The sequence below is a fragment of the Salarias fasciatus genome, chromosome 22 (assembly GCF_902148845.1).
Source record: "Salarias fasciatus chromosome 22, fSalaFa1.1, whole genome shotgun sequence".
Lineage (NCBI taxonomy): Eukaryota > Metazoa > Chordata > Actinopteri > Blenniiformes > Blenniidae > Salarias > Salarias fasciatus.
The window spans coordinates 28002637-28016505 of NC_043765.1; the positions used below are offsets into that span (position 1 = coordinate 28002637).

Here is a 13869-nt window from a genome sequence, read left to right on the forward strand (position 1 = left end):
CGTCATCCTTCTGTCCTCCATCTCAGCAGTGTCTGTCCACATGTCCGGCAAGGCTGTGGTTCGGGACCCTGACACCCACAGTCTCTTGTCCCGTTTTGGCCTCCAAGACATTGTGGGTGTTAAAGGAATACTCCGAAGATTTTGGGCCCACGCCCTATCCCGATCATTTACACAGTGAGATACGCTCATAAATACCTTTATTGTGTCCGTTCGTGCAGCCGCGGGCTCCCAGCTGTTAGCATCGTAGTTAGCTTAGCTCAACTGTGGGAGGTGAAGAGGAGACAGAGCCGGACTGACGAAAGTGGACAAAATCCTCCTTCCAGTGGTCCAGGGGACGGCGTATTAGCACGTGAAGTAAATCCGAATGGTTATAAAACATTTTAAAAGACGTTTTTTCCTTTTCAATTCATTAAAATAACATGTTGATCCACACAGACCTGAGCATGCGCAGTGCTCCGCGGAAGGATATACCGGCGCACAGCAGCAGCAGCACAGACTCAGCCGCTGTGCGCCGGTATATCCTTCCGCGGAAGGATATACCAAGTTTTTTTCCCCTGGCTCACGGGCCGGATGGTGCGTGTGTTTACGTTCTGCCGCTAGCATGTGCAGCTACACCTGCAGCCATGATTGCTATTGCTAGCAGCTTCGTCCATGCCTCACATGTCCGCGTGGCGCATTGGTCTCTGGGACGTCATGTCATGAATTTCCGTCCATGGACGTCCGCGCGCAGGACAGATTTTGTGACCGCGTTGCGCGTATGCGCACGTCGCGCCGGTACACGCATGCGCCAGAGCGCCACAGCAAACAAACCATGACAGACGCTGACTTTGAAAAGTGAGTCTGTGAAGCGAACAGGCTGCAACTCTGTCTGAAGAAACTCAGAGAAAAGCTGGAGGACGGAGAGAGCAGACTCTGTCAGGAGGAGGAGGAGGTCTGTCACTGAAGAGAAGCAGTGTGGAACTATACCGCGGCTGGCGGGGGGCTCACTTATTGGGGGGGATGCGCGTGCCTCGGAGGGAATATGTCTGCTTTAAGTGACGCTTAGGGCATAGCGCCCCCACGCTTCAATGGTGAGGACAAGTACTGCATGCAGATCGGCATCTTTATTAAAGTGAAGCGCAAATCATCCATTAAAATTGGCCGAATTCTGCATATAATCCATGATTATGATCATACTAAATCAAGAATAATAAATTAAAGGAAATACATGGGGGAAACAGCATTTTTCCAATATTTAGGGCCCCCCCCAAATTTCAAAAATCATGTTTTCAGGGGGGCTCATGTCTCATCAAGGGGGGCTGAGACCCCCCTGGCCCCCCATAGTTCGCACCCTGAGTGAAAGTATCTAATCGCTTGGGCGCCGGCCCAGGATTCAGAAACAGAAAAAAAAAAGGATGCGTGGATCAGTGCGCCTGCCTGGAACGTCCACAGCTGAGCCCAAATGTAGCAGGAGAGAAGAGCGTTGGCATCGGTGATGCGCCGCAAAGCCGACACAAACACGCGGAAATGGGAAGCATGGACAACAACAAGAACATTTAGGTTTTATTTTGTTCCCTACTGTATCGAAACCGAACCGAACCGTGACCTCAGAACCAAGGTACCTATCGAACCCAGATTTTTGTGTATCGTTACACCCCTAATGATAACTGATGGATATCAAACCACTCTGTTGACCTTCTTATTTCATTTTCTATTGTTAACCACAGCTGTTTAATGTCTGGTCCAGAACTAAAGTCATTTGTATCATCTGCACATGTCATTCAAATAAAGTATAAATAACTGAGGCTATAAATCTGAACCTTGTGGAGCAACGTGAGTCGCTTTTGTAAAATGTGACCCAGTAGTATCAATTTAAACATCCTGAAAGTTCTTATTGAAATAACTTCTGTATTTAGTGGAACACCTCTGATGCTGTAACACTCCAATTTGTGCAGAAGTATTGATGATTGATTTTGTCAAAAGCTTTACTTACATCAAGAAAAACACCTGTTCAAAAGGACTTATTACATTTCTCAGTGAATGGTTTCAGGACACAGTCCATGACTTCCTTTACTTCTTCCTTCATAAACTTTCTGCTGCTTGAAGAACATCGACAGTTCGACTTTCTCAAGATCAGAGTCTGCAGTGAGAGAAGAGCTACAGCTGACTTCATGGAGTTAAAATCATTCCAAAACCTCACAAACACTCAGAACATCTTCTCAACGTCCACATAATGAACAATGAGTCCATTCGTCACATTACAGAACCGAGCAGTGTGGATCGTTCACAAGGCTGGGTTTCTAGAACACACTCTGTTTATTTATAGAACTATTAAAAATCCAGGATCTTGTCAAATGTTATGCATGAATAATTGTATTCAAAGCATTTATTGAATTACGACCAAGTAACATATAGAAATTCTTCACAACTCAAGTGAGAACTCATAAATTTAGAGGAAAAAGGGAATTTAACAATACCTAAATGTCAAACCATTGACAGAAGTTTCAGTGTGTTTCGACATGAAGTTAAACTTTGGAACAGTCTGAATATCAACACAAGCAATGAGAAAATATCCCCTGACTTCAGCTGCTGTATGAGCAGACGCTCTGGTCACAGTATAAAGAAAGTGGGTCCAAACACTCCTGTCACATCAACAATCTGTCATTCGACTTGTGTTTGTTTTTCCACATTAACTGACCTTTCCATGACCTTTCAGGTATTGTTGTTCTTCCTTGTTTTGAGTTACATGAAATCAGGAAGTTTTTGAGAATTCACTGTCAATTGACTGGTGAGGACTTTGGGGTGGATTAAACTAGATTTCTTCTTATTTTCAAGCAGAATTAAAGAAATGAAATATTGGACTGTTACATTTGTTGTTCCCTATTGAAAGTGTTCCAGCGCAGGGTGAATCTCCACCACCGGAGGGCGCTGCAGCGTCTCCTGCCAGGACTGACCTGGTGAATGTCAGATCCCTCAGCAACAAAACCTTGATCCTGAGGGACTCTTTCAGCTCCAGTGACTGGATTTCCTCTGTGACTGACACTTGGATCAGCGCTGGTGACTGTGGAGCTTTTAATGAACTTGTACCAGCTGTGGACATCAGGCCATGGAGCTGGAACGGCAGATATTTATAGAAATGCTCCTGGTTTTGTCCCCAGGCCTTCGTCCCCGTTGTGTCTGTTTAAAGGGTCTTTATTGGTGTTTCGATCGTTACTCAGACATTTATTTCTAGGAGTAAATGTTTGACTTTCAGGTAAAGAGGTGTTATGACCCAGGTGATGTGTGTGAGGATCAGCAGCCTCCTCAGGTGTCCTCTCACCTCCTGAGTGTGTGTGATTGTGATTGGTTGATGGAGGGCAGGTGGGGAGTGTTGCTGGAGCCAACAGAGGACTGATCATGAACACACTTTTAACTTTGATGCTTTAAACCAGGGCTACTCAACCCTGGTCCTCGTGGGCCGCAATCCAGCATGTTTTAGATGTTTCCCTCTTCCAACACAGCTGATTCAAATGATTAGGATCGTTATCAGCCTGATCATTTGAATCAGCTGTGTTGGAAGAGGGAAACATCTAAAACATGCTGGATTGCGGCCCACGAGGACCAGGGTTGAGTAGCCCTGCTTTAAACTGTGACTGAGATTCAAACACTCTTTATCTTCTGATGTGAACTGATGAATGAATGAATGAATGAATGAATGAATGAATGAATGAGGGCAATTGGAGAGTTCAGTAAAAGACAATATCATCAGCAGAGAAGCTGATTTTCTTTCTCTTGTTGTGATTTATAGCTGATATGGGAAATGATTTCTTCATGTGAACAATCAGGTTTGATCATCAACAAAACTATTTCGGGACTGAAAAAGTGAGGGCAGCCATGTTGTAGTGATTGATTACTGAGATGATGAGGTTGGACTTCTCAAAGGAAATGATCTGGTTTCATCATGAAAAACAAACAGATATAACTCTATCTGCTACTCATTTGTTTCAAACCACAATGTAGACATGGATCAGCTATCAGTGTGTTGGTTGAACATCTGCTGTGTGTTCAGTGAAGTGTATCAGTGTGTAGCAGTGAGTTCAGTTTCTGTTCAGTCTGACTGAGGGAGGTTTTTGTACGACGGTTTTTCACTGTGTGAACACAGCTTGACTGTTGATAACATGACCACTCAGACAGTAATAAACTGCAGCATCTTCAGCTTGAACTCCACTGATGGTCAGAGTGAAGCGAGAGTTTGATCCACTGCCTGTAAAACGACCTGGAATTCCTGAAGCTCGACGGTTGGCCAAGTAAATGAGGCTTTTAGGAGGTTTTCCATCTTTCTGTTGGTACCAGTCTAAATCCTGGTCACCATCACGATAAACATAAACCTTCTGACTGGTGTGACATGGTATGGAGACGGTTCCTCCCACAGCAGAGCTGACTGCTGCAGACTGAGTCACTGTGACCTGGCCTCTGGACTCTGAGGAGACACAGACAGAAAGACAAAGCAGCCTCATGGTTCTGTGGGCTTCATTTCAGAGGGACGGATGTTGATGGAGGAGAGCAGTTGGATTCTCTGGACTTTACCTGTGAAGCAGCAGCAGAGGAGAGTCCAGATGAGGACGCAGATCACACTCATGTTTGTGAGCAGGAGGATTTCTCTGTCTTCTCTGGTCCTGAAGGACAGCTGTCAGTCCTCCAGTCTTCAGCTGTCAGGACTATAAACTCTCCCAGAGCACTGGAGCATGGAGCTGCTGATGCAAAGTGTCTCTCTATGGAAATGCTCTGACTGACTCCAACAGGGACTTGATCACTTCCATCACTGACTTTCACTCTGGATTCTCACTTTTAGTGGAATATTGAAGGAATGTGCTGGATATTTAAAGATGAGTCTGGAGTTTTCTCCATTTTCCACATTGTCACGTATGTTCCTGGTTTAGTTTTGGTGAGTTAGTTTGTTTCCCAGTCAGAGAGTGGTGTCTCTCTGCAGTCAGAGGTTTTTGTACAGCGGCTCAATGAGTTTGTATCACTGTGGTTCACGTTCGGTGGAGGAACCAGACTGGATGTTGGAAGTAAGTTGATTCTCCTTTAATAATGACGGCTAAATAGTTCAAATTCAATCATTAAACCTTCTTCTGAATGATTTGAGATCAGAAAAATCTGTTTTTCTAGATAAATATTGCAATGATGAAGTTTTAATCTCCTCTGATTTCATGTGGTAGAGCTCAGCTCTGCTTCACTTTCAGTAAATCAAGGAGAAAAGTTTTCCTCTCAAGCTTCCAGTGGATTAAAATCAAGATTAAGTGATGAAAAAACTATTGTCATTAATTAATTAAGGGGTGACACAAGATGTATTTTAATCTTGATGAATCACCTAATCAGGCTTAGGGCTTTTTTTTCAATTTGAAAATTGCATTTTTCAACGTCGACATTGTCCTAAGTTGTTCTACATGGCACTTTATTTTGAAAGAAAATCCAATAAGCTCCAAAAGGAAATTCTTTCTCTGTGTTTGATTCCCAATGAAGACACTCTGGTGAGAAATCAGTCACTGCAGGACGTCGCCTTGCTAAAACTTCAACATTGACTTTAAATTCAACTTTTGAACTGATGGTTTGGACTGATGAATGCTTTATGTTATGGACTGAAAACTGCCTTCAAATGGCACTTGTCAAAACCTCCTCATATAACAGCTTTATTGACTGTTTGTCTTTTGAAATTCTGTTGTAAATCATTTTAAAAACCGACGTTGATTTGAAGCTGATGTTGTTAAAGTTTCCTCTCATAAACTTTGTGAAAACATGGACTCAAATCTTTGCCAGTAAAGGTTGAGACATGTGCTTGCGTTGCTTTGGGTGCAGTTTGAGGAGTTTGAGGTCAAACTGTTGGAGGATTCTCTCTGTGCTGATGTGCATGAGAGGCTTCTTAAAGGGAAGTGAAACAATGTGTGAGCCAGTGACTGCTGGAGCAGAAAAAGCATCTGACAGCAACTTCTTCAAGGACAAAAGCATCGGTGTCCCACTCAAGCTGTGCGGCTGTGTGCTCCCTGTCCTCCAGGTGATACCCGGCCCACCCTGACGGTGCTGCCCCCCTCCAGAGAGGAGCTGCAGCAGGGGACGGCCACGCTCATGTGCCTGGCCAACAAGGGCTTCCCCTCAGACTGGAGTCTGAGCTGGAGGGTGGAGGACAGCAGCAGCAGCAGCAGCAGCAGCTGGGAGCAGAGCAGCAGCCCCGGGGTGCTGCAGAAGCTGGACGGCCTCTACAGCTGGAGCAGCACCCTGAGGCTCCCTGCAGACCAGTGGAGGAAGGTGGGCTCTGTGACCTGTGAGGCCACCCGGGGCTCCCAGACTCCCCTCAGAGAGACACTGAGGAGAGACCAGTGTTCCCAGTCCTGACCGGACTCACTGGGACTCTCTCACTCATCTCACCTCTGTCACTCTCTCTCTCTCCCTTTTTCTGTCTTCACACCAAACTGACTTCAGCAATATTCCTCTTCTGCCTGCTGATTTTCTTCAAGCTTTGACAAAATAAACATTGTTTTCACATCAGCTGTTCACTCGTGGATTTCTTCTTTTCAACAATAAACTCATCGTTTTGGAGCACAGATTTCACTTCATGGATTTTCTCTGTATTCCACCTCTTGTTTCACACATTTCATATGAACCAGAATAAAAACAGTCAGTGAGTCAGAGGAAGCTGCTCTCTTCACTCAGGATCAAGAAACCTGCTTAACCTGCCTTCATGTCATCCAATACACATTCAGATCATTGTGACAATTTAGCATTTCTTCACGTGCAGACTGGACTTCAGAGAGACAGAAGAGAGTTTATAAAACACAATACAGCATCATCAGCATACATGTTGACTTTCTCAATCGCTATTGCAGTTGATGAGCCGAGTTGGAGAGTCTGTCTCCCCCTGTTGAAATTAGATTCATAAATACTTTAAACTTTCACTGAATAAGAATGACACACTATCAGAGCATAAATATTTATTTTGTTGTTAAAAAAAATCACACCAATGTATAGAGTCTAATCTACAAACAATGAAAAAAACAAAATATAAATTATGTACAATAGTAGGAAAAAACCACACCAATGTATACAGTCTAATCTACAAACACGCAATGAAAAAAACAATAAAATATAAAGTATGTATAACAGTAGCGCAGAGCCACAAACAGGTCACTCCTGTGCAGCACTGAACACATCCCCTGCGACTCTCTTGTGATGGTGGGCTGGATATTTGGATTCGCCTCCAGTCTGCCTTGCAGCACAGCACACAGCGCTGACAACTCCTTGCTTCGAGGTGGAGGCCGGACGACCCATACAGGCTTTCCATCCAAGATGGCGTCCTCCTCCTCTGACATGAGGTCAATGGATGCCATTTCCCATGTGCCCTCTTCGTTGCCATAGACAACGCCACCTCTGGCTTTGAAAAGCTGCCAAAACACAGAGAAAACGGGAAGTTTAGCACTGAGCAAATTAGATTGGGGAGAGTCAAAGTAAAGCATGTAGAGACGCAGTCTCTACTTACTCTTCTCTTCCTGCTTAATTGCTGCAGCAACCCTGCGCCTCCCCTTCTCCTCAGGAGGATCATCTTGGCCCCTGAAAGTTAGCTGGAGTGTTTCAAAATAGGTTTTGCAGGAGGCTGAAGAGGAAAGGGTTCAATTAATAATGAAATTGGTCACATATAGTGGAACAGCTCAGCATATAAGGAAGAAAACTCAAGTAACTTCCGAGTTAGTTTTAGTGGCACAAGACAGTTCAACTCACCAACTATAGTTTCAGGCTCCACATTTGGATGGGCCAATGAAACCTCCTGTGCGAGAAAGGTGGTCGCCTTTGAATTGTGGGGTGAAGACACACTGGAAAACAAATAAAGTCTGTGATTAGAAGGGAATGGCCTGCTGACTGGGTCAGGCTGAAACAACACTTTTAGAATTTAATATAACCCAAACATTCAAATTGTAATCACACCTTATATATGCATATATATACATTTACTGGAATAATTTTGGGCCTTGTGGAGCCTCCTCACAGTTTCCTGAGAAAGAAGAATGAGAAAATGTTAAATACTGAACATGTAGTAAAGTTGCTTAAATAATAAAAGAATCACCGTCGTGACCCGTCATTGCAGACAGCTACTAGCAAACATTTTTGACAAAGTTTGTTGACCTGTATGGACCACTTAAGTGCACGTACATTTACATTTGAGACACTGAATGCTAGATTATGGCCCTGTTTATGCATTTTAGTGTTTTTCATTTGAGTGGCTCAATGGATTGTGGGGACAGCACCATATCAACTACAGAGATATTGAGGTTCAAATAATGAGGCATTTTGAAGAAAGTCAGCAACTCCAGATGTCATGTGGAAATATCTATGCTGTTGAGTTTATGAATCTCCTGTCCAAAAAAGATGAGGGTTCTTTGGAAAACCTGTGGAGGTTTGGGATACAAAGGGGGCCGGGACTGACTCTGCGCCATGCTTCCTACCAGCTGATCGCATTACATGCAGATGTGCTCAAAGTTTTGCAACTGTTCCATTCCCTTCTGGTAAAGAGCAAGTGTCTGTGGTCATACCATTGTGCTCAATGGTTGAAATATAAGTCAAGTGTTTCACATTGGTTTACATTAGTGGGACAATAAAGAGTTGTAGATCTTTTTGTCGAGTACATTGCTACTTTGTTTTTTTTTTTTTTTTTTTTTTTTTTAATCTGTTCAGTTCAATAAGGTGATTTGCACTTTATTTGTGTTGTCTCTCTTACACGAAGAGCCAGGGAAATGCTTAACACTTGAGACACAAGCATAGTAGAATCTTAAAAAAATGTTTCATATTTTTGGATGAAAATTAGGTGTTTTTCAAAAAAAAGTTATATTTTGAAATGTAGTGTTCGGCCCTGGGTGAAAGGTCCATGGGGTTATTTGCAGGGTTGGTTGCATATTATTTATCCTTGGAACAATGTAGCTTCATAATATTCACCTATCAGCCATCCATATTGTTTATAAGTTAATTAATTCAAAATCAAAAAAATGTGTTGTCCTTCTGAAGCAATGTTCCTGCAAACAATTCTTGTTCTCACAAAATCTAAGACCGACATCAAACTTTTTGCACTATATGTTTGTGCATCCTTAACTGCACTGTCTGCAGCACCTTCTCTTCATCGTTATCTTTACTGCAAAATGATCATATATGATCAATAGATTGCAGATGACCTGCAGTAAATAATGGGCTTTTGGGGGCAATGCTTCTGTCTGGCAGCCTCTTGTACTCTCCATTGACCTCTTTCAGAGAAATTCGTGTGGCTCCCCCACCACACCTCCCATTCCAGAGCATTTGCAAAACAAAGTGTGCCCCCTGCATCTCCAAGCCCCCCTTCCCCTCCCCTTCGCTAAGTCAATTTACTGATAGCCCTCTTTAGTTTTAATACAATGATATTTATAGCCTAACATAAGGTTGAGGGCGAGTCTGTGTAGAGCATTTGAATTTAAAGTTACAACAGGAAAACATTGTCAGATTTCTCTGGAATACTCCCTTGGAACAGAACTCAAACAGGGCTACAGCAGGGCTATAACTGGCTGTAACCCTTACATAAAACCATAAAACAACTTTGATTTCAATTTTAGGAGACAGATTCAAATACAACTAAGTATGTACGGATTCTAGACAGTGTAATGATCATGAAACAAATCACGTTTAAGCCATTTTACTCCAATGTGATGAATCCAGTCTAATAAAATGAAGTGATATTGCTCTTTTAAAGTTTTGGGAGAGTGTATGAAGTATTGAACTCAGTGATCAACAAAGAGTGAGAAATTGGACCCAATGGCAATTTTAATTTTGTAGAACTTAAAAAAAATTAAATAAATAAATAAATAAATATTTATATATATATATATATATATATATATATATATATATATATATATATATATATATTAGTGCTGTCAATTTTAATCGTGATTAATCCATTGAGGTCTGCCAATTGGGTCAAAGAAAAGAATTCGAGGATAATAGTGTTTTTTCCTGACATTGGAACTGATTTATGAGGATTAGAATCTTCATTGCAATTAATCTCAACTTTAAAAAAGTTAATTGTTGACAGTTCTCCATGAATTAATCATGATTAATTGCGATCAATGCAATTAAATTGCGATCAATGCGATTAAAACTGACAGCACTAATATATATATATATATATATATATATATATCCATATTAGGAGTGGGACTCGATTAAAAAAATTAATCTAATTAATTAGGGCCTTTGTAATGAATTAATCTCAATTAATCGCATATCGATATTTGACCCGAGATCAGTGAGAACCTTTCTTTTTCTAATGGATTTTGATATAGTGAATCAATATAGTGATACATAAGCTTAAGCAACAAAACACTGTTCATTTTTTCAGCAAGGAAGGAGGAATTTAACCAAGACAAATAAACCAATACACATTGATTAGTGCAACTTTTGTTGGGCTGGGCGAGGGTCCTTGAAGTAGTCGGAGTGACGTCCTCTTCAACTCTAGCTGTATGCGAGGCTTGCGTGTTGGCCGCTGCTGCGACATGCTTAGCATTCAGTTGATATAGCAGGCTCGATGTGCTGCGATGGTATGCAAATTCTTTGCTGCACAATGTGCATACAGGTTTGGTTTTATCCACGCTGCCATCCGCTGGCTTTTTAAATCTAAATTTTCTGTGCACTAGTGCGCTGTCATCAGGAGCAGTGTTGCCAACTCCCCAGTAAGGAAAGTCACTATTGGCTGTCCTAAAAGTCGCCAGAAGTCGCTAGATGAGGTCGTTACCTAATTTGCAATTTGCATGTAATTGTAATGGACGCTGTAGGAGAGAGGAATAACGTCATGGGAGAAGCAAAATGTGAGTTAAAAAAACACACTAAATATGTTTAGAACTACAAATGAACTTTCTTCTGTTGATTCTTGGTTTGTCAGCAAGTGAGCAGTGGCGTATTTGCGCACACGCGATTCATTTGAAGTGTGGAGGAGTGGTGTGGGTCTGCTCTCTGCTCTGACTGCAGCAGGGGGCGCTGCTGGGACTGGCCGCCTGTGAGTGCTTTGGGACGGGGGAGGGGCTCATGCAGCGCCCACTGCTCATTGAGGACAGCAGCTGCAGAACGAGACATCCTGTTGTTAACCATTCCTGCCTTCGGTCTCCTAACCGTGGTTGGGGGACGCAGGGGAGATCTTCTCCAGGGCCAGGGATGACTTCTCCTCTGGGGCTAACTCCCAAAAACAAGGTTACCTCTGCTTGAAGAATGGTGGCAAAAAGAACAACTCCAGTAGTGCTGAAGAGCTGGCACTTTATTACTGCACTGCACAAAAGTTTCCTTCCCTATCTGCCCCGGTCGCCGTACCTGTCCTCACTGCCTCCTGCACGCTCACTCACCGGGCACGCTGCTCGGCCGCGCGCACATGCACACACATGCACGCTCTCTCTCTCTCTCTCTCACTCACGCACTGAGCTCCTGAACACACACACAGACACATCTCACAACACTGTCACGTCTCCAGAGCTCCAGAAAAAGTCGCTAAATTTGTTGCTAGTCGCTTTTGACAAAAAAAGTCGCCAGGAGGCTTTGGAAAATCGCCAGATTTAACGAGAAAGTCACCAAGTCGGGAGCTGTTTCGTTGTTGTGTCACAGCGAAATATGTCCGGGTGAAACTCGTCCGGTGACAAACGTTCCGCGACAATTTGCGATAATTTTTTTATCGCGTTAAAATTTCTGTAATTAATTAATCGTAACTAACGCGTTAAAGTCACAGCCTTAATATATATATCTATCTATATCTATATATCTAAATATCTATATCTATCTATATATCTATCTATAGATAGATATATATATTAAGGCTGTGACTTTAACGCGTTAGTTACGATTAATTAATTACAGAAATTTTAACGCGATAAAAAAATTATCGCAAATTGTCGCGGAACGTTTGTCACCGGACGAGTTTCACCCGGACATATTTCGCTGTGACACAACAACGAAACAGCTCCCGACTTGGTGACTTTCTCGTTAAATCTGGCGACTTTCCAAAGCCTCCTGGCGACTTTTTTTGTCAAAAGCGACTAGCAACAAATGTAGCGATTTTTTCTGGAGCTCTGGAGACGTGACAGGACGTCTCGCTCTGCAGCTGCTGTCCTCAATGAGCTGCGGAGCTGCGTGAGCCCCTCCCCCGTCCCAAAGCACTCACAGGCGGCCAGTCCCAGCAGCACTCCCTGCTGCAGTCAGAGCAGAGAGCAGACCCACACCACTCCTCCACACTTCAAATGAATCGCGTGTGCGCAAATACGCCACTGCTCACTTGCTGACAAACCAAGAATCAACAGAAGAAAATTCATTTGTAGTTCTAAACATATTTAGGGTGTTTTTTTAACTCACATTTTGCTTCTCCCATGACGTTATTCCTCTCTCCTACAGCGTCCATTACAATTACATGCAAATTGCAAATTAGGTAACGACCTCATCTAGCGACTTCTGGCGACTTTTAGGACAGCCAATAGTGACTTTCCTTACTGGGGAGTTGGCAACACTGCTCCCAACGACAGTGCACTACTTGGTCTCGTGCACAGAAAATTTAGATTTAAAAAGCCAGCGGATGGCAGCGTGGATAAAACCAAACCTGTATGCACATTGTGCAGCAAAGAATTTGCATACCATCGCAGCACATCGAGCCTGCTATATCATCTGAATGCTAAGCATGTCGCAGCAGCGGCCAACACGCAAGCCTGCATACAGCTAGAGTTGAAGAGGACGTCACTCCGACTACTTCAAGGACCCTCGCCCAGCCCAACAAAAGTTGCACTAATCAATGTGTATTGGTTTATTTGTCTTGGTTAAATTCCTCCTTCCTTGCTAGAATAATGAACAGTGTTTTGTTGCTTAAGCTTATGTATCACTATATTGATTCACTATACCAAAATCCATTAGAAAAAGAAAGGTTCTCACTGATCTGGTTCTCACTGGTCAAATATCGATATGCGATTAATTGAGATTAATTAATTACAAAGGCCCTAATTAATTAGATTAATTTTTTTAATCGAGTCCCACCCCTAATATATATATATATATATATATATATATATATATATATATATATATATATATAGCCAGTATGTCTGATGCAAGTGTGTTTTTTTTTCCTGAATGTGCCAACTAGTCATTCTCAATAACAATAACGAGGTTTTGAACTGATCATTAAATAATTGAGATTTTGGAGGATCGTCCCTTCATTTTTGATGCTGGCTCAACGACTAGCACCTTGACACGTTAAACTAGTTCATGTAAATCTTTCATTGCCTAATCCACCCTTCTCAGGTGCCACTCATTTCTTGGAAGTGTGTCCTCCATGATAATCACACCATCCACTTTCAAATAGCGATGAGGTACCTGCCACTTCTGTCTTCAGGAGGAATTCATGAGGATGAGGTGACTTGGAATTGAAAGCTCCCACCTTGGGATACCTGTGACTTTTTAGGGGGCCACCCTTGCCTCAGCCATCACCGAACTGTGATAGAATTCATCCTTGTCATTCACATATCTGATGTAGGAACATGAGGCATAACCAGTGCTACTGGTGTCTGAAAAATGGTGCAAGAATGGTTGTTATATCTGCTCGGTCAGTGATTTTGTGGCATCTTTTAAGGTTGATAATGATACTGAGAACTTTATTGAAATTTCCTTGCCAATCTGAAGACTCTCAGAAATCGATTATTTTCCAATATTTGTGTTGTGTGACAGAGGACTCGTCTGTCTCTGAGCCATCATGACCGGAGTCCAGGACAGGAGCAGCAATCCAGTTTTGAAAAGGTAAAGACTGTTTTCCGAGAGTCTGTTTTTAGGATCACACTCATGATCTCTACAGGAGCTGTGTTTTCTGTATACAGCCTG

At 42.6% G+C, this 13869-nt stretch overlaps 1 gene segment (V, D, J or C); it reads left to right on the forward strand.

Annotated features, from left to right (window-relative positions):
- Positions 1–6454, forward strand: part of LOC115409127 (Ig kappa-b4 chain C region-like) — a 118999-nt gene extending 112545 nt beyond the window's left edge. The window contains 2 exon segments of the C gene segment in view: positions 4993–5030; positions 6014–6454. Of these exon segments, the coding sequence occupies positions 4993–5030; positions 6014–6351 (376 nt within the window).
- The last annotated feature ends 7415 nt before the right edge of the window (positions 6455–13869 follow it).